The sequence below is a fragment of the Gadus macrocephalus genome, chromosome 4 (assembly GCF_031168955.1).
Source record: "Gadus macrocephalus chromosome 4, ASM3116895v1".
NCBI classification, from domain to species: Eukaryota; Metazoa; Chordata; class Actinopteri; order Gadiformes; family Gadidae; genus Gadus; species Gadus macrocephalus.
In genome coordinates, this window is record NC_082385.1 from 7,635,562 (window position 1) to 7,656,241 (window position 20,680).

A 20,680-nucleotide genomic window follows, 5' to 3' on the forward strand; every position below is an offset into this window, starting at 1 on the left:
AAGTAGGCGTTTACTTAAGTGCTCATCGTGGCCGTAATTCAACTTGTTGCTCTGGGTCACATATAGTCCCTATTGGACTTCACCGCGTCCTATCACCAATTCAGACCGGTAAGTTTAGTATTCGCCTAAATCTGTCCAGTTTTTTAGGGATGGGAAATTCTGGAACAATGTGTACACCTCTAAGAAGCGGGTTGTGAATGTAAATTGATGCACCAAGCTAGTGCAATTGTTCATAATTTTTACTGGCTTCCTTCCAGTACATTTCATAATCGTGTATATAAGGCAACATTCGAATGATGCCAGGGGCAATTGGAGTGGGGAATGATCTACCCCCAGATGCACCTACAATGGACGCCCCGTTGTCATTTACTAGCACCAAGAAACCGACAGCCAACTTGTCAGCCTCATTCTTATTTATAATTACTGTAAATCTGTTGCAAGTGTGACCATTGTAATTCCTAACAAATTAGGTCTTCGATAATGTTTGGATTGATCAAGCATAAGCAAAAAACACAAAGCCAATGGGGGAATGGTTCTATAAAATATTTATTGAATACATGGCAATACACATTTTTTGGACTAAAACCATAACATAGTAACTGAAGACAGAACAGTAAAAGTGTTTGGTTCTATTACAGTGGTATCTTCCCTAAAGTGGGGTAAACCATGTGTATATTTGTTAAGGAAACGATGGTGTAACTAAAACCATATTAAACTAATTAACACAATTATAAATATGTATTTGTCATTACATCACATCACATGAGATCAAAATCACAGGAAATTGCCTTTGCCAGCTTTACCTGCACCAGAAAAATTATGGACTAGACAAATGTCCTACAATAAAAGGAATAGCTATAAAATGGAAATAGTAATAACGATTACTTTTTTGCAACATTTTAATGCCTCTCTGCCTTATCTAATGTTATAGGTTATTTTTGCACTGGCAAACTCACTGGCCAGTGGCGATGCCAATTCATAGAACTCATTCTCAAAAGATGAGATGAAAGAAATTTCAGTGGCATAAGACATATTTTGTTGTGACGGACTTGCTTTTCAGTACGTACTTCCCCCTTCATGAAACTGTTATGGGCACTTTAAAAACATTCATATTAAACAAAAAAATTAAGTTGTCTATACAGGGTCCCATTCATTTGGTGTCTCCCATCAAAGATATAACGTGTCCAAACAACGACAAAAATACAGTTGTTAGTGTATTAATAAATGGTAAATATTTTAAACAAAATACCCCACACACATGTTTGAACATACATGAAAGCAATTGAAGTGACAAAGAACTTTGGTAGACTTTATATGAAACCTGAGGTAGTCAAAACCAATTAAAAAAAACAACAATATGTTTAATATAAAAAAATACCACACAATGGTAGTCCAGTAGTTGAATGATTTTTTTTCTCAATACAATCTAGCTCGGGTCAAAAATGACCCAGAAATGCATCACATTTAGGAATAGAATATTAATAATAAAAACAACCATGGACAAGCAATTTGACTGAAAGCAACGGAGAAAGGAGTTTTAGAAAACACGTTGAGGTTTTACATACGAGTAATGATCAAAAAAATGTAAATAATACTTGACATTTCTTTTCCAGTTCATCTCTAACAAACTAAAGATATTTGTGGGTTCATTTTCCACACAAACTATGACAAGTAAAATCTTCTCGCATAGATTTGTGCAGAAATACAAGTTGCATAACCTGTGCTAGGCGCCATCTTGTGTTTTATTTGAAATGTTTTTTTAAAGTTTGCAAACTTCAAATAAAAAATAGAAAGGCATCACGCAAATAAATGGAGACACATACTATATATTGAAAGTCTGATTGTAATAAGAGTGGAATGCAAGTAAAACCATGACATCCACATATTCCAAATCCTAATTAAAAAATGTTATAGTTCATACAAGTATGGAATACTCTTAAATCCAATTCAAGAGGATCGTCCAGTCAAAATTATATTTATTATCCATATGTTCTACATACCCGTGATTCTCTCAATTCAAAAGGTACGATATTAACTTTAATCCAACCTCAGTGAGTATCCCCGGTAGGAATCTTACCGTTAGAAGTTATGCTAGGTATCCAACACATCCAAAATATTTACACAAAAAACAATCACACATTACGCCACATAAGTGTATGGAAGAAAATTAAAGATATTTTATAATTTGTAGGAAAAAAAATATATAGATTTGTATCTTTGCTATCACTCATGTCTCAGTAGTGTTTCGTGGATGCTGTAATGATTGACAGCATCAAGAACTAGAAATAAGTTAAGAAAATCCTTTTCCCCGATTAAAATATTGTATAATTTTTTTTATACGCCTCTTGCAAATAATACTAAATGAAAAATAGACTCTTAATAAAACATATTAGAATGAAGCATCACATTTTATCAGCATAAAGCACCAATACAATAGATTTATGAGGAACTTAAGGATTATAGAGTATACAGGCACAGCCAGATAAGTCTGCTTGAAACAGAGTTCTCTACCTCAAACACTAAGAGTACATTTATAAGAATACATATGTATACATTTGGCTTCAACGTGCCCAACAGTCACCTGTGGGCAGCATCCTAATGTTTGCCACATATATGGTTTCCTTAACAGTTCTTCTTGGTTACTACAATGTTACCACGGTAGCAAGGCAAACAATAACGGAAAAGTTTGAGGAAAAAAAAAAAGCTTAAAACTCTGGCCAAACAGTACCAGTTAAAGACAGATGGCTCAACATTGAAAAAAAAAAAAAAAACTTTGTCTCTCGTTTGACAACTTAATATGTGAAGTGGTTTCAGTTCTGTCTATTTGCATATTGAATGCATTTAAAGTATAAATGATTGCATACAATTCATTCATTGACAAATAACTGATTTACACACAGAAGGAAATATGTGTGTGTGTTTGTGTAATCATAAAGCTACCCCATAAGGATGCCTCAATTCATCTATGAAGCGCAAACTATGGTTTCTAGACTTGATAATGCATTTAATTACAATCTTGCGCATTCTCCAGTATCTACCAAAAATAAAACTAGGATTTATATAAAATATTTATGAAAATAGACAAATTTGTACTCCAATTATTGTAACAACCACCTACAGTTTACCAAAACTGCACACCTAACAGTAGGCACAATGTTTCAATAACATCTTATTTGAAACCTCCAAAAATAGACTTTTTTTTTTTAGTTGCACCTTAAAACTTGTGTTGACCAAAGGCCCGTTGAACAAATCTAACCTAGAGCGATAACGATGTGCCGTGTAAATGTCCAGTTGAAATGTGTTAGAAGGGTGCTACCAGTTTCTCCGGAATATGGGATGTTTGAGCAGTTCCCTGGAGCCCGGTCTGTCAGAGGGCTTCAGTTCCAGACAGCGCAGAGTGACGTCTCTCAACCCCGGGGAGAGCTGGGGTGGGATCGACGGGGCGGTGGTCGCACTGGCGATCTGAAAAACACGTCATTACGACGCATTAACTCAACCATTCAAATCCCAATACGGTGTTGAATCAGCCACTGAATGCATCCTCATAGTGCCTAGGCGGGTCTAGCCACCACGGTACCTTGAATATGAGTGCCAGGTGGTTGGAGTGTTTCTCTGCGTTCCAGGGGGGCTTGGCGCAGGACATCTCGATGATGGCGCAGCCGGCGCTCCACACGTCGCAGCTGCGGCCGTACTGCTGCCCCCGGAGCACCTTCAGAACAGACACCCAGACCGACGTTAGGGCCCGCGGTCGCACTCGGAGCCAAACGCATTAAGCACGCGCCTCGGACGACCGCAGGGCGTGAGCAAGACCTCATCGACACGACACAACGGCACGAAAGAAAGATTGTTAAACAGTACAACCTTCAGATCGCAGTCACGTAATATTGTGACGTCAAAAGGGGCTGTGTGCGACAGCAGTTGGACACCTTTATGCCAACAGTACAGATTTCGTTTTAAAACAAAATAAAAATATGTTTTTCTTTGAGGAAGTGAATGACCAATCAAGACTTACTGTTTGATGTTTTTAACAATTACCTCTTAACAGAATGAACATCAATCATTAGAATGGGTCTATTGTTGCAGCTAGGTGCAGATACTAAACATTGCTGATGAGTTTGGTTTGCAAAACCACAGGTAAACGGTACCTCAGGAGCCATGAAGGCAATGGTTCCCAGCAGCTGGCCTTGAAACTCCCCCGCCCCTGTCCCCTTGGATGCAAGGCGGGCAGCCGCTCCAAAATCGGCCACCCGCAGCCTCTGCCCAGTGCTGTCGATGAGCAGGTTGGCCCCTGGTCAAAAACCGTGAGCAACACGTTAGGCTCTGGAAATAGACTACATATAGCTGTAGATATCCATCCATCCATCAATGGGTTTAGCCTTGATCTGAACAACATTACAACATTTTGGTTGGTATGCCTGACTGTGCTTGGGTCCATTGGTTTTGACTATAGTGGGCTAGATTCGGTCCATCTGCCTTACCTTTGATGTCGCGGTGAATGATCTGGTTTTCGTGGAGGTATGCAAGGCCTTGGAGCAGCTGTTCTGTGTAGTTGATGACCACAGTCTCCTTGAAGGCTCCGTACTTGTTCAGCAGGTGAGACACGCTTCCCCCTGTTCACACATGCACAGAATCAACACCGGTTCCTTCTTTTCATCTTGGTCTTATGCCAGCTTTGTCTCCAACTAAACACCTTCTAAAAATGGGCATGGGGTCTTTGCTTTGTTCTAGTTTACTGCATTCAGTTTACGGCATTCTGATACGTTTAGTAGTTGCGCTTTTATAAACATACACATATTTATAACCTTGTTTCCCTACAAATATTATTGTGCGTGGGCGCAGAGAGGTTTTGGTGTGATTCCAGTAGGGCAAGGCAGCATTCCAACAGAAATAGCCTCGTAAAATGCTATAACAATATAAAATGACAGGAAATGGCATTAATGCATGCATGAATGTTAGCGCAAATATATTCTTCTGTCTGCAAGGTGTTGCCATCCCATAGTCTGGGTTACATTATACTATGGATCCGAATAAAACAATCAAATATATAGGCTACCTTCTATTCTCAAGTCACTCGTTTTCTCTTGATGCTGCCTACATTTAGTCTGAAGCCACTCATGAGCTAATACCTCCTCCCACAGGATCATAATGTGTCATTTATTTCTCTAAAGCATAACATCTTTTTATGGTCAGTATTTTTGCACAGTATTTCTCCCATGACAATTACATTTTGGGGTCGGTGCAGTAGGGGGTACCTATGATATACATGTTGGAGGAAAGAGCATTCATGTCAACCAACATAAAGTCATATAAAAAATAAAATAAAAAAAACACGTTCAGACCCATTTTCTTGTTTTTTCTGCATAAACACATTGCAGTATACCTCGCAGTATACTGTGAAACCCATTTCATCTCATTATAAAAGAAGACGTGTCTTGCGGCGAGCTTACCGGCCATCCACTCCACGAAGAGGTTGTAGTTGTTCCTCTCACAGGTGGCGCCCAGCATACGGATGATGTTTGAGTGGTTCAGATGGCCCATCATTCTGATCTCCTCCCTCAAGATCCCCACCACCTCCTCCTGCTCAGAGGACGTGTTCCGCACGTAGGTCACCTAGGAAAGGGGAAGGAAAACAACAGCTCTATTATCCCCCAAAACATTGAAGCGGTCCACCGGGTGAATAAGAACTAATATGGGAGGATTCATGGCTCATTACAAAGTCACAAACGTCAACGCCATTGCAGAGAAAATTTGATTTTCTTTTAGCATTCAACAAACTTCAAAGGGAACAGAACATGTTCGAGGAGGGAAGGACCTCACCTGTTTAACCGCCATGAGGGTGCCAGTGTCGACGTCTTGGGCCTGGTAGCAGGATGAGAAGGCCCCCAGGCCAATCTGCTGACCCTTGATCCACTCATTGCCCTCTTTGTAGGGTTGCTTTGCTTTGGTATGGCCAGTCAGAGTCCCTGGGGTCTAAAGACAGAGGATATGTGCCATACAGTGTTAGAATATTTCATATTTGTATATGCGTATAGTGGCCAACTACGGTGGCTTGTACTGGCCTGTATTGTCAGGTTCCAGTAGGTACTTCCAAAAATCGTGGCATCTTCTGCAACAGCACCGTATAGCCATGTTTCAAGTCAATATGATGCGGTTCCTTTATAGGTTTATATAATTGCGTGTGTTTACCGCTAGATAACCCTTAATTCTACTCACTTCTTTCATTTAAAAAGACTCGTGAGCCTCACATAATATGGCCATGTGAGGTATTGATCTGGGCAAAGAAGTCCACTCAAATGTAGTACCTGCATGATGATGATGTCGCCGTCCTTTTCAACTTGAAGCTGAGGAATGATGGGCAGGGCGTCTTGGGATTTCGACATCTCCATCACCAAGGTCAAGGCCTCCTCTTCCTCCGCCTCGATCTTCGCCTTGCACTTCTGACTCTCGGACACGTGGTCACCGTACGTGTTCGAGTCCTGCTTGTCTCGCTGCACCGGAGCAAAGACCGTCGACCCCGAGCGGAGCGCGTCCCCCGACATCGGCAGATCAAAACCGAGGACGTCCTTCAAGGACGTGTGGAGGTCCACCACGGTGTCCGAGGGACAGAGGTCCTCCTGAACCGGAATGAAACACACATCCTCGTTCATGACGACGGTGTTGTTGACGCTCCTCGTCCCGAGGGTGTCGGTGTGCTGGTCGGCGCAGTGCAGAACCAGCTCTGTCTCGTCTTTACACGAGACAGGGGGTGCCGGGCAGGCCTTGTGCACGGAAGAGGCGGAGCCCGCGTGGGAGCACTTTGGTTTATAAAGCTGGCTGGAAGGAGGGAGCGCGGCGGGGAACTTGCTGGGACTAAAGTAGGACAAGGGGGCTTGAGACGTGGAACTTAAAGAAAGAGGACACGTGGGATTCGAGGTAAGGCCGTTCAGACGGTGGTCTTGGAGACTGTTTCCCATCTGAGCTGAAGGCTTTTGGTTCCCGGCTTGGAATCCACCAATGGTGGCGATGGAGAGCTTGTTGTGATATCCGCTGAGAGACGTGGCAGCTAGTTTCTCCGTGATGGTCTCCTCGTGACATTCTCCCACCTTGCCAACGAGAGTGTGTCCGGTCATGGAGACGTCGAGTTTGTTCTGTAGTGCAGAGGGTTTAAAGAGAGCGCCACCGGCCTGCTCCTGTCCCAGGCTCATTCTGTCCACGCTCTGAGGGTCAATGTTAATTTGATCCAAGATGTCCATTTCCTCTGCCATCGCCAAAAGGCGGCAGCGCATGCGGGCGTTGTGGGTGGAGCTGGTGACACTGAGCATGTCCAGGAGCTTGATGAAGACTTGTGGCACGTGGGTCACCATTCGTGCCGCGCTCAGGAATACACGGCGGGACATTTTCCCGACCATTGCGTGTGAGTTATCGATGGATTTTAGGGCAAAACTGAGCAAAGGGAGCAGCTTCTGGTACCTGGATAGAGATCAAGAGGAAGTACACAAGTCATTCCTGCTGTACGTTTGACCCCTCTTACTCGTTAGGCTTGGACGGTGTCACGTATTACCTGTGAATATAAACTAGGCCTGAAAGTACTTACCGCTCAACAATGTTTTGAGACTGCTTGGAGGACGTTCCTCCGGAGATGATGTGTGGATAGAAATCAGCTGGGAACTCCAACAAGAGCCTTTCAATCAGGTTCAAGCGTCCCAGGAGGCCTTGCCAGTTATTAGCCTCCGTCTGAATCCTCATGATGCAGTTCAGCACAAAGTCCACCCCGCCAACACCGACGGAACCTGCAAACGGAACGATGGATGTTAAGCGGGTCAGGTTGTTGATCATGTTGAAATGTCAACATGGACAGATAAATGCACAGAAACGGAAATAGGCTATGTAGGTTCATATGACATTCAAGAGTATCATAAATTTCCATTTTTTTCATGCAATTTGATTTGTTTCACTTTATACGTATTCTTCCGTCTGACCCATTTGCAGAGACCTGGCATGGTTGCGTCGACCTTAACCAATCCCTAACTGGATAACAGTTTCCTAATAGACGTTGCGCTCTGCTCAAAGGCTTTTTTTTTGCGGCTTCAATGGCAAAATTGAAGCCGAGCCTAGTATCAATCAAATAACCGACAACAGACCCTGAATCACAGAACATAAAAAAAATTAAAAAAAAACGATTCAAGGGCTGCAACCAGGCAACACCCCTCATGAATTGTGTCGCAATTAGAAATCAACCAGATGAATCTAAAAAGTATCTTCGTATCTACCTGCTTTGGAGATTTCTCTTCCCGTGGCCAACTCTCCAGCTTGGCCCTTGCACAATTCAAGAAGAGTGGATACTGACAGCTGACTGGTACGACTAAAAGCACAAAAAGGGGAAAAAGCATTTGTTTTTTAACTGCACATTTTACTTTGGAACGTTGATTTACTGCTCATTAAAGAGGAAAATGTAAATCCATGTATTAAAGTCAGGGAGAGACCCAACAGTCTCTTTCATACTCCTCGGTGCATTCCATTGCTTCTCTACATGCAGTGAGCAATGTCAGCCCGACCCTGCAAGATCTTTAATCTTGCAGGGTCGGGCACTCAAAACCGTAGGAGCCACAGTAGAATACTGTACCTGTTGGCATCTGCACACTTCACCAGGATGGTCTCCATGACGGGCTGGAGAAGCTGCTGTAGGCTCGCACATTCAGAGACCGAATGGCACGGGGTGTGCACCAGCATAGCCCTCAAGGTTTTCTATGGACAGGTGAGGCATTGTTTAGTATTCTGAATGAACGCAAAATGTATTACCATTATTTAACGTTTATGGGGAAAGAGCAAAAGAAACTGAAGGGAGGTTTATGAGTGACGCCTCACCACGGCAGCCACATAGACTTTGTAGACGGGGTCGGCGCACACCATCGACAGGACACTGCAGCAGGACCTCAGCACCACGTCTCGCGACATCGGAGTGGGACCGTGGCCCATCCTGGTCGCCGTGGCTCCCTGCACCGCCCCGGGAGGGCGCTCGGCGTGGGCCAGGACCAGCGCCCGACTGACGTCCCGGGTGAGGCTTCGGAGGGCCATCTCCCGGATGTTCCAGTTTCGGGAGAACAGGTACTCCACAAGCTCCTTCCCGAACACCTGTGAGGGATTCAATACTCTGATGTAAAGACAAGTTTACATTTCTACCCACGCTATTAAGTGATCATACTAAAGAGGAAGAATGAGAGGGGAAATGTGCTCACCTTAATCCATGGCTCAGCCAGCTCTTTGTATGACTGAGGTATCTGTTGAGCGGTGTAGTTGGGAAGGCTGAACGGCCCTTCTTGTGAGGAAGCCCCAGGGTGGACATTTTGAAAGGAGGATGATGGCGGTTGGGAATGTTTATGGCCTGAGGAAGCCTCGCTAGACACTGAGGACTCAAGGCTGAGGGATGACACCACAAAGTCAGTAGCAGTCATTTGATCCATTGAGCATCAGACACCGGGTTAATGGTTTTATACAGTCCAATTGAGTGCAGTGTTCGTGACTCATTCATTTGATCTTGTGCTTCACATGCTTGAGATGATTTGCTGCAGTTTCGTACAAAACTCGACAGCGAGTGCTTTAACATGCACTGCTCATTCTGAACAGTTCGAATCTCAGAACATGCTCTTGTTTATGTATTTGATTGTACAGGTCAGGGTAACCAGGTTCCCACTGAAACCTTTTGAAGTGCGTGCAAGTAAACATACTGATAGTGAAGTGAACTAATTTGATATCAAAATAACAACAATCTAAATTACCTGCAAAAATCGTGAGACTTCCACTTGGCTCTACACAGCGGGCAGATTAGGCTTTCTTGGTTTCTCCGACATTCCTCAGCCCCTGGGTGATACAACAGCTTGTTGAGAATAATACAATTACAATGACAAACTCAGACTCTAAGATGGAACTATGAACAATGAAATGGGATGATGGTGGGGGGGGGGGGTTTAACGTATCGTGAATACTATTGCTCTCTCTTTCTTCTTCTGATGCAAGATGCAAACCTTTCCCCTACCCCGTTAGCAAAACCGCAACAGCATTGGTGTGAATATACAGCCCTTGTGCTAATGGTTGTTAACGACAGCATTAACAATATCTACATTCGTCGGGATTGCCTTTTTCTTGTTACGCATACAGTAATAGTGCATAATGACATCTATCGGTTAGACTGTTCATTGAAGGCGAGATTCAAAAATCGATGGACCAACTTACAAATGGACATGCAATGGTGGTGAAGTTTGTTCCTGCAGCCCTCCACACACACCGTTAGACTCTCCTCATCCAGCATGTCCAACAGGCAAATGGGACACATCTGCTCCTCCTCATTCTTCAAACTGGTGGGAGAGAGCATGTATGGTCGTAAATACACACCGACATCAATTAAAACCGAATGAGAGCGTGTGTGCGTGTGTGTCTGTGAGTGCGAGTGTGTGTGTGTGTGTGTGGACTAACCCGTTTTCGTTAGTGGGGATGGGAATGCCTGATGTACTTGTGCTGGGGGAGTTTGACACCGTCTTTTGGGTGGTGCTGCGAGACAGGGCCTCGATCCGGGAGCTTCTCCGGTTGTGATACTTCTGAAACAAGCTCTCCACCTAGATGGCATTGAAACAAAAAAAAGGCATAACTCTTAGAATTCTCTAAATAAAATAGGACAACTGAATGGGAAACAGGCACTGTAATAGATATGTATTTTGTGCCAAAATAATTGGTTGAATGAAACAGAATTCTGCCTTTACCGTTGACTACTTACTAGTAAAAAAGGTATAGGTTTGGCTTTTCTTTTTTTGACACACAATTCAGTGCAACTCAAGACACAAAAATAATATCTAAGAATGATGAATCATCATCTTGTATTATATCCTGGTTACCTCAAAGTTCCTGAGCGTCTTTCTCCAGAGCAGGGGGTCGGAGTGCTCCAGCTGAAAAACCCTGAGCATGACGAACAGGACGTGGATGCAGAAGGCTCCTCGGACACAGCTACAAGTCTGCAAAGAGAGGTCATGTGTTGCTTCATTCAAATGGACCAAAACTAAACCCAGCTACCAAATCAACATTTTGGAAGAACACGAGCCTAGATTGAGTTTCTGTTGTGATGTGATGTAATCACAATAAAGACATCCTTTGGACTCTCAGATTCAGTTGAATGAACAATGGATGTCATCTATTAACAAGTCAGACTACAATTTGATAGAATGCCAAGGCTGTCGAGGTTTCCATTATGTACAACACAAGCAGCAAATGTTAATTGATGCACTTAAAAAAAAACGCAAACCTAGAACGAATATTAATTTCAATGTATAACATTCAACATAAAATATTAATTTGTTGCCACGGGTGATTCTGTTGCTGCAGCATACCCTACCTGTGGGCCAATGAAAACACGGTACTTGTTGTCGGGGCTGTCTCCACCAATGAGAAACGAGTTGGGTCCTATCTGCTGGAGCAGGTAGAGACGGGCCCTCATGACCTTGTTCACGCGCCGACTCGTCTCCTCAGGACTGTAGGGAGAGAAGCCGTCGGGGGACGGGGCTCTCCGTGGGGGGGTGACTCGGCCACTTTGAAACTGCACGGCAACAAGAGAGCCAGCATGAAGCTAATGAGCATCGGGCACAAAGTGATGATGACGCAAGCAACGGCGGTGGGCTCTTGGGAGGTTGAGTCACACCCCACTCCCCACATGGCGTTTGTGATACTTTAAATGCTTCAGGCACTTGGCACCGTTCAGAATTGGGAAATATATAAGTTAATGGAAGTTAATAAATGCTACTCTTGTTAAAAGGACACACTTACAAAAAGGATACTATATAATATAATACATTTTTCAGTAACTTAGGGAGCTGAATAAGGATACTAGATATTATCATATCCGATTTAAATAGGGTTTATACTAAAATGTAGTGTCCTTTCCAAAACTTCATATTGAGTTCAATGTTTCCCCCAGTAAATGTCTTCGTCAAGGTGGTCAAGGAGCAGGGGGGTTGGGGGGAGGGGGGGGGGATCTCCGTTTCAATTCAATTCAAAAAGCTTTATGGCACGACCATTGTTGTGACCAGTATTACCGATGCATTATTGATCTTTATTTTTTTACACCTGATGGAAGTATGTTTTCTTTCCCTACGAGAGTTTTCTACTTTGTTAATGCATAATAATTAAAAAGAATTATAAAAAAACTTTTTTTTTTTTTTTTTTATATACATTGGTAGTCAAGGCGGGGCCCTATTGTTGTTAAGGCCTTAACAACACAGTGCTGGGGGAAACACATTACACATCTCCATAAGGATGCCACTTACGGGTATTGGAGAGGCCCTCCTCCTACGCATCCCAGGCGAGTCTGGCCTCCGGGGGCCCTTGGAAGAGGACCACTGGGGGGCCGAGCCCGGGGTAGGACTACAACGGCTGCCACTCTGGGAGGAGGAGGAGCCCGACGGGCCCTCAGACCCGGCGTCAGGGCCCTGGGGCCCGGCGTCCCTCTCCGTTAATCTCAGGGGAATCGGCTTCACTATCTGAGCAGACCAAAAGGGAGGGACAACAGACCACAGGTCAACTCGATGCTGTAGCACAAACTGGAGGTCAGCAATGGTTGAACACATTGGGTGATACGCTGGATGTTAAGACTGACGTTTAACAAAATGAGTATGCCAAACATTTGAATTATATCAATAGCCTTATATACTATAAAATAGGTTAATATAGTAAATTGTAGGCTAATTTAAATACATCCATGAAATAAAAAATTGGCATATATAATAAACGTGCACATCTCGTTTTTGACTTATTTTATTAACCGTTTTGGTTGCCCCTTCAAAGTTTTTAGTTGTAGCTGTATCATTAGCTTAAACATACAATAACACAATTATTATTACTTTAGGTTACCCATGGTTCATAGCAGACTAATGCAGTGGATTCAGGCCTATTAGAATGTGCTGTAGGTAAGATCGATGTCCTTTGTTAAAATGTGTCGTCCATCAGGCATAAGTGTAGCCTGGCTACAGCCAGACCTTATCTCAATCTACATTGAGAAGAGGTCTGGGAACCACACATTCATTTTCTCGTATTTGAGGCGTGGTTTACGATTGCCCAGAGCCGTTCATTGGGCGCTACGAATGTCTATCATACGAGTCTGACTCTGTACGTAGCTCATAGCCAATCGTATCAATTATACCAGATGACGTATGTAGAGCTACAGAAATTCGATGAGGAAGAAGCAGGCCCAAAGCTGTGCATACTTCCGCAATCCACCAGTGCTCAGCGGCCAAGCCTGGTATTGCAGCTGTTTTAGCGGGCTGTGGACGGGTCCGTCAGTTCATGGAGTTCCGGAAGTAGATATCTCCGTTCACTCCAATACAAGTGGTGTTGCCCTGTACCATTGAGCAGTTTTCAGAGGAATGAATGGGCGGCCATGTTTTAGTCCGCTGTCCTTTCTTTAATAGGTCCATGGGAAGAAGACGATGGGTGCGTCGCATAGACGTCGTCATCGTCTTGCCGTCCCTCCCCATTCTGTGATTGGTTCCCCATCTCAGGCGAATATCGGATCCATGGAATCCAGGCTGCCTAGCAGCGCGAAATGAAATTGCGCGCAAGGCAGCATGGGTATACCCAGGCTAGCATTAGTGTAGGAAATATAAGAATATCCGTTTCAAGTTGACTTTGCTGTATGAGACAATTTATCTTTTAGACTGCCCCTGTCCAATTTCTGACCAATCAGGGCATCCCTTTTCGGATTGGTTTGGGGAATGCAACACTTCTTAAACGCAGAGAAACTTAGGAAGGGATGGAGTCATTTTTTCTTTTCAAAACATTGCGTCTGCTCTCTTGCCAGCTCTAAAATCTTGCCTAGAGCAGCCTATATATAAACCCACAATGTTTGACTGAGCGAATTTGAGTCGACACCGAACAATGATTCGGCTCTTCCAATAATAGAGTATAGCCCTACGCTATAACTCGCCTCTCTCTCTGAAGCATTTGCCCCTCCACTAAACTTGTTTCGGTGGGAAACCCTTATAAAGGCGTTTGTATTTTTCTGTGTACGGTCGTATGATTCTTCCATACCACTGGGCCTTTGCGGTTGCGTCTCTCCAGCCACTCATGCTTCCAGGTGGGCATGCATGTGGCTTTGAGTTTCTCCCGGATCATCCGCTCTTCCGGCCGGTCCTCGATCTTCTGCAGTCCCCTTGGGGTCAGCTTCGTCGCCATATCATAGCTTAAAACCACAAGAAAGACCAGCATTACAGAGAGAACTCGCTGTACTAAAGAAAGATTACTGCTATGTTTTAACCTGATTAACGTCGGGATCATTCATTTCAGATTAAAATAAAACTATTTATTGTATGCATGGGCTTCATTGTAATCGTCTGCATTTATAACACCAATGATATATTGTTACCTTTAAAGTTGATAGACTTCATTACATTGTATCGTGGATGAGACAAAATAACTATAATCTTTTCATTTTTCTGTTTTGTCATCCAAGGATTCGCTCTCGTTTGGCGGTTAGAGTAGACGACAACATGTCTGCCTTCAGTCTGAATAAAAGGTTGTATTGTGGCCACCCCCACACATCTCAAGTAACAGCTATCCCAAATTGCCATGATCCAAGACAAAGGCGCATTGTTTCTTGTGCAGGTGGGACATGAAGAAGCCAGCAGGCAGGAGGTCAAATTCAAACCTCCACGTAAGCAAAGAGTGTGCCCCAGTCAATGGTAGCTGCGCACACACCCGTTCTCATGGTCAGGCACTCCCAAAATCAGGTTTCCTCCTTACACAATCCCTGCTGCAGGGGACAGCGGCTCCAAAGAGAGTACAAGTAGTATAAAGATGAAAGAAGAGGGTTTGCAACCAGAGACACATTTTAGTTATAAATATATGCAACTAAAATGTGTCTCATGACACATCTGATCTACCTGGGTGGCAATATCTTTGTCAATGGATGCAATGCTTTTAAATCCCAGTTTATTATACTAGGATTTGTGTTCTCTATTCAATTTGGAAACATGAAACGAGAAAATTAATTGAATTAACACACGTATAAGAAAGATGTTGGAAGGAGGGACGGGAGCAGGAAGGGACCTCACAAAACTTTATTAGAACTAAAAGAATGTGGCTGAACACAACAGACGGTAGTTCATTAGAATTTATTATAATTGACTATAGGAAAATGCACTTGCAGTGCACTCTGGAGCACGGTACCATGAACTCGCTTCCTCTCAGATTACATTGTTGTTTCTGAATTTAAAAAGAAACTCGCTGGTTGAGTCAACGGGGCGATGCAAGTAGCGGAGGCCAAGAATCGTGATACTCCCTTGAATGCATGGCATACCTCTGTTTTCACATCGAGGCAGGAACCTCTTGGGTGAAAGATGCCGATTCCTCATAACAATCTTGATCAGACGATATATCCATCATTGTTAATTAGCACAACACTACTCCGTCCTTCGTCTTCCAACCCTGGGGTTCCGGTTCGAGCCCCAGCTGAAGGGCGGCGGCGCTGGTGTCACGAGAACTACTTCCATTAAGCTGCTAAGCTCAAAATCTCATGTTACAATAGAGCCCATCAATCATCGATATGCAGGTTAGATACATAATACTGAAACACAAGCTGTGGCAAGTTTACAGCGGCGAGCTAGGACAACAGAGATACCTTACTTTCTAGGTTCACACCAAGAGCTGTGGTGGGCAAAGACAATTCACTGACCCCTAAACTATAGAAGCCTATAGTGCCATTTACAGCCCTGTGCAAATCTAAACATGGCTGGCAAAAGAAAGGTACTTATCCAACATGCACCAAGGGATTACACAATGATTCGAGGCCTATAATTTCAGTTCAAAACCATCAAAGAGTTTAGTTGAAAGCCAACTACCAGTTGAAACTGAACATTATCAATTTTTCTGGCAACATTGTCTCCCTGCAAGGGTGTGTTTGCCCCCAAACTCAAAAAAAAGATATCACATCCCAAAAGTATTCCAACCATGACAGAAATGTACTGCATAGCTATTATAGATTTAAAAAATAATCACTAAGAAAACTGTTCTAGCCTTCCTTTAATACTTACAATCTAAGTCAAAATAATTCAACATTTAACCTTACTTTTATTTCCATCCCTGGCATGGAACACTTTGACCCACACAAAGACCCAGGCTTTGTGTTTTCAATAAGGAGTGTCAATCAAAATGTAACAGGGCAAATAGCCGACCAACATTCCAAAACAAAAGTCCTAAAATAACACATTGTGACAGAATGGGCTGAGTTCTCCTCAGAAAAAACAACCGGTGTTGGTTGAAACCGTTAAAATAATAGGTAGTGCATCATAAACTAAAGGAAAACTGACAATAGACTGAGTGTTGCGTTCAAATAAAAAGACAAGATATTTGAGTTGCAAAACCACAGAAATCGAACGTTTGAGAGCCTTATATTATTTTAAAAAGCATACCTAAAAATATATGAAAATGTACAATGCATTGTTATCAGCTGAAGTCAAAATGCATGTAATATATTATACCGTGGAACACACAGGTCTACAGACTTAGTCGCCACAAACAACTTGTTAATAACAACTTAATAGTAATTGAGTAAAGTTATTGAAAAGTAGGCAAATTCAAGTCGATCCTATTTAACATCAGCAAAATAATGTGTCCATCATACCCGACAAGTTAGAAAGGTGTGCAAGGCATGTGGATTTCAATTTACATAAATGCTATACATATTGTGAATTCTCATAGCCCAAGGCCTTTGACATGCAGGCGCCTTCATGCAACTATCTTTTAACCAAACACTGCCACTGCCAGTACATATGATATACAGAATAACTGACCATGTCAACACAATCGACAGATTTAATTGTAAACCATTTTAAAGTCATACGTAAAGCGACATACTAAGATTGTTCCTCAAGGTGTTTGGCTCCATGGGACATGATCCCATCTTTAGCAATGGCCATTTACATTTTTTTTAACTTTAATTTAAATCACTGTGAAAGAGGCTGAAATCCTCTGAGCACCCAGTTGGCAAGTTCAACCACCTTTTGCATTTATCGAAAAGGCAAGGCACCGTCCGTGACCATAAACTACTAAGTCGTTTATAGCTCCAGACCGTTGCATTACAGACTACTGTTTGGATCGTCGCCAGGCTTATACCCTGTCAAAGGCAATGCAAAGAAACGCATGAATTACACATGACAACGTTTTCATCAATTATCGCACAGGGAATTCGAGCGGTCACTTTGCAAAACGTTACCGTTACCTGTTTTGCGTGGCGTTAACTTCCAGTGACAATCCCGAAGTCGCGTCAAACAGCCCGTACTGCTCACCGCAGTGAACTACGGAAGTTTTGGACTTTTTCTCTGCGTCTGAAAGTCTACATTTGGAGTCCGTTAAAAGCGTCGGAGGAATGCATTGCTCTGTATAGTCGTTGAGATGGCAAACGTTTGACTTTCGGAACTGCTTTAAATCCGGCGAGGAGCTTGACAAAACGTGACTGCGTTGCTGCGATGTTATCGGAAGCCTCTCCAGCGACTCTGAGGCACTGAGCGCCTCACTCCTGACTTTAGATATGTCTCGGCGCCTCCAGTGTGAAAGTTCCCCATGGCACGAATTCGACTTGTTCAAACTACTGTGGACATCAGTGTTACTTGAGTTTCCCTGAGCACTGATTCCAGAGTTTACGGCGGTAGTTTCGTCCAGTATACCCGGTGACGATGTACGGCTCGCCGCCGTCGCCATTTTCTATCCCGTAGTCAGCGTTGGATCATGGCTGTAGGATCCGTGTTTTTGTGTGAAGGGGGAGTGCAGGAAGGAGCGCTGTAACTCTAGCAATAACAACAAAGCACTTCCGGCCAAACATTTTCAGCTTCATGTTCAGCAGGAGAGTGGCAAAGTTGCACGGCTACTATGGTGTGATTCATAACTCATCATTCGTATGGTTGTTCATTTGGAAATCATGGAATGTTATACGTTAGTCAACTGTGTAGGAGGCAACAGGAAATGGATAGAAAATGATCAATCCACAATAAAGGGGAACTTTTAACTTTATTTTAACATGAATCCTGATGATGGAACAGTAGATGGAAACTATCCCAAGAAAGAAAACATAGGATAAATCATAAAGAATTCTCATCAATTTAATTTGAGGCCCACATGACCCAAAATGGAAAAATATGAGAAATATGTGTGAAACACCAAATTATATCCTATAACACAAAGCCATTATGGCATTATATGATGATACAACTAATTATAAATGATGTCAATAACTGAATACACTGTCTTCCTTTGTTTTATTTATTCATTTTCAATACAATTTGACTTCTACATGCATTTTTCCCCATTGGTAAGTATTGCTAGAACATTGATACAGCCTATAATGTTGAATACATATATCTATTTTAGATTATTAACATTAATATGCATATGATCTTGTCTTTTCTCTCAGACATACTCATCATATTCATGACACTATGAAATGCTCCTCATCTTGTCTCCACCAGCGAGTTCTACTTTTCATTTCTTGTTTTCTGCCCAATCATTGATCGGTTATTTTTATCGGCTGTTTTTTTGTTCTCTTAAGTACCATGCCAGTTCCTTGGGCCGTCTCATTCTGGGCCAAGCAGGCTAGCCAATCAAGCTGTGGTAAGTGTTGAGTGAAAATCAAACAAGAGGCCTTTTTTCCCACTCCTTCAGGATGTGGCTCAAACTTGTGGCATAAACAAAGTGTTTGGTCTTTATGTCCACCTACAGGTCCTCCCACTGGTATATGATTCTGTCTAGTGCTGACCTCCTCATCCATCCTATGTACTGCGATCATCCATTGGTCTGAATGTGACACTGGCCTAACAAACACCTGGCTGTTACTCAACTTCTGACACAACTTGTTGCAAGGACGAGAGAGATTTAAGTTGTGGATGTTACGAGACAAAAAATGTGTCAAGGAGATTAACTTTGAAAGTAACTGGGCCTTTATTTATCATAAAAAAATAATTTATTTATAATAAATAACATGACACATACTGTATAATCAAATGTCATTAGTACAGTGTTAATAAGTTAAATATGTTCACCTGTATGTGTTCCCTTGTCTATTTAACTTGGCCCCATCCATGTGTTCTTTGTCAGATTGTACAGTATGTTGACATAGCATGAATTTGTCTTGTATCCACCAGTGAGTTTTCATTTCTTATATTCTGCACAATCATTGATCGGTTGCTCTTAGTTCCTGTTTGTTGTTCTCCTTTTACCATCCTAGTTCTTTGAGCCATCTCCGTCTGGGCTTATCAGGCTAGCCAAGCACACATTCCAAATGTAGCATTATATTTAGTAAATTATGTGTAGTGTAGTGTGTCAAAAACCCAACCTCCTAACTGCAAGAGAGCATAAGTGCCTACAAAGCAGACACAACGTTTCCAACTATCATGCTCAGCTCTCACTTTTCTCCCCTCTCACAGCCAGAGCTAACTATGCCTCATCTTAGGTCCCAAATCCCTGCGCAGCATAGCAGTGGATCTGTACATTGTGGTGACAAAAGATGTTTGGAAGGGAATATAATAATAGAAGTGAAGGGAACCTAACACTGACGCCTGTGGAACATCCGGTGTGATGGTGGACCTGTCTGACCTGTGGTTCCTTGGCTTTATGAAGTGTTTAATGGTTGTGTAGGAGATAAACAAATGAAGAGCGACCCAGTGTGCAGCCAGGGGTTCCAGAAGAACAGTGTGGGAGATGTTGTCAAAGGCAGCAGTGAGGTTGGTTACCTGTAAATCTTGTCAACCAAAATACAATATCCGGATGAGGTCATTGGTGAGGTCCCATGGTGGTGGACACCCAAGCACACGGAAAGGGCGAGAATATACACTGACCCCACTGCTCTGAACAAATCAGTGGTGAGAGAGAAACAACGGTTTGGTTGGAATTGTTATTGCCGTCTATGCTTTGGAATCTCATGCAACAGAACCTTTTCAGAAATACATGCCCATATCCTGGAGGGCCAGTGTCAGATGGACAATGTGCTCATCTGGGGAGCCACACAGAGAGAGCAGATGAGAGGCTACAGAGGGTTTTGTCACCACTGAAGGAGCCGAGATTGACGCTCAATGTCAAGTGTGAGTTCTCAAAGAGTAGGATAAAGCTCCCTGGGCAGGTGATCGAGGCGTTTGGGGATCAGTGCTGACCCCGATAACGTGAACGCACTGAAAGCCTTTGAGGGCATCGAAGAAGAATTGACGACAACCCCATGCCTAGTACTGGACAACCCAAATGTTGAAATGCTATTTGGGATGCGCGCTGGGCTCCTCCAGCAGCAAGAAGACTCAAAGTGGAAACTGTGGCTTATGCCTTGAGAGCTCTCAGCACCAGAACAGCATAACATGCCAGATGGAGAAGGAGGCGCGGGCCTCCACAAGGGCCTTTCAGAGGTTCCCACAGTACCTCATCAGGAACAGTTTCTATATCGAGACTGATCAGGAGCCCCTTATTCCTCTGCTTGGCTCCAAGAGCTTAGATGAATTCACAGCGCGCATACAGTGGTTAAAAATGTGCCTTATGAGATTCTCTTACACAATATCCCACATGGCCGGCAAAGACAATGTGACTGTGGACTTGCTGTCCAGAGCAACTGTCTGCAACACAGTAGAGGGGACGCAAGAGGAAGAATTCAACATGTATGTGGACTCGGTCATAGCAAGTCTGCCGGCTGCAG

General features: G+C 43.1%; 1 protein-coding gene across 1 annotated transcript; it reads right to left on the minus strand.

Moving 5' to 3' along the window:
- Nucleotides 1-528: 528 nt before the first annotated feature.
- On the minus strand, nt 529-17,849 carry map3k1 (mitogen-activated protein kinase kinase kinase 1, E3 ubiquitin protein ligase). Its single transcript, XM_060049800.1, has 20 exons — nt 17,234-17,849; nt 14,047-14,197; nt 12,288-12,500; nt 11,360-11,560; nt 10,866-10,982; nt 10,450-10,589; nt 10,210-10,331; nt 9,756-9,837; nt 9,216-9,396; nt 8,845-9,111; nt 8,603-8,724; nt 8,250-8,341; nt 7,574-7,769; nt 6,303-7,449; nt 5,818-5,970; nt 5,448-5,610; nt 4,479-4,610; nt 4,146-4,288; nt 3,578-3,709; nt 529-3,462 (listed from the first exon to the last, which is right to left on the minus strand). Exons 1-20 carry the CDS (start codon nt 17,710-17,712, stop codon nt 3,313-3,315), a joined length of 4,383 nt encoding a protein of 1,460 aa, XP_059905783.1. The 5' UTR covers nt 17,713-17,849; the 3' UTR covers nt 529-3,312.
- Between the last annotated feature and the right edge of the window lie 2,831 nt (nt 17,850-20,680).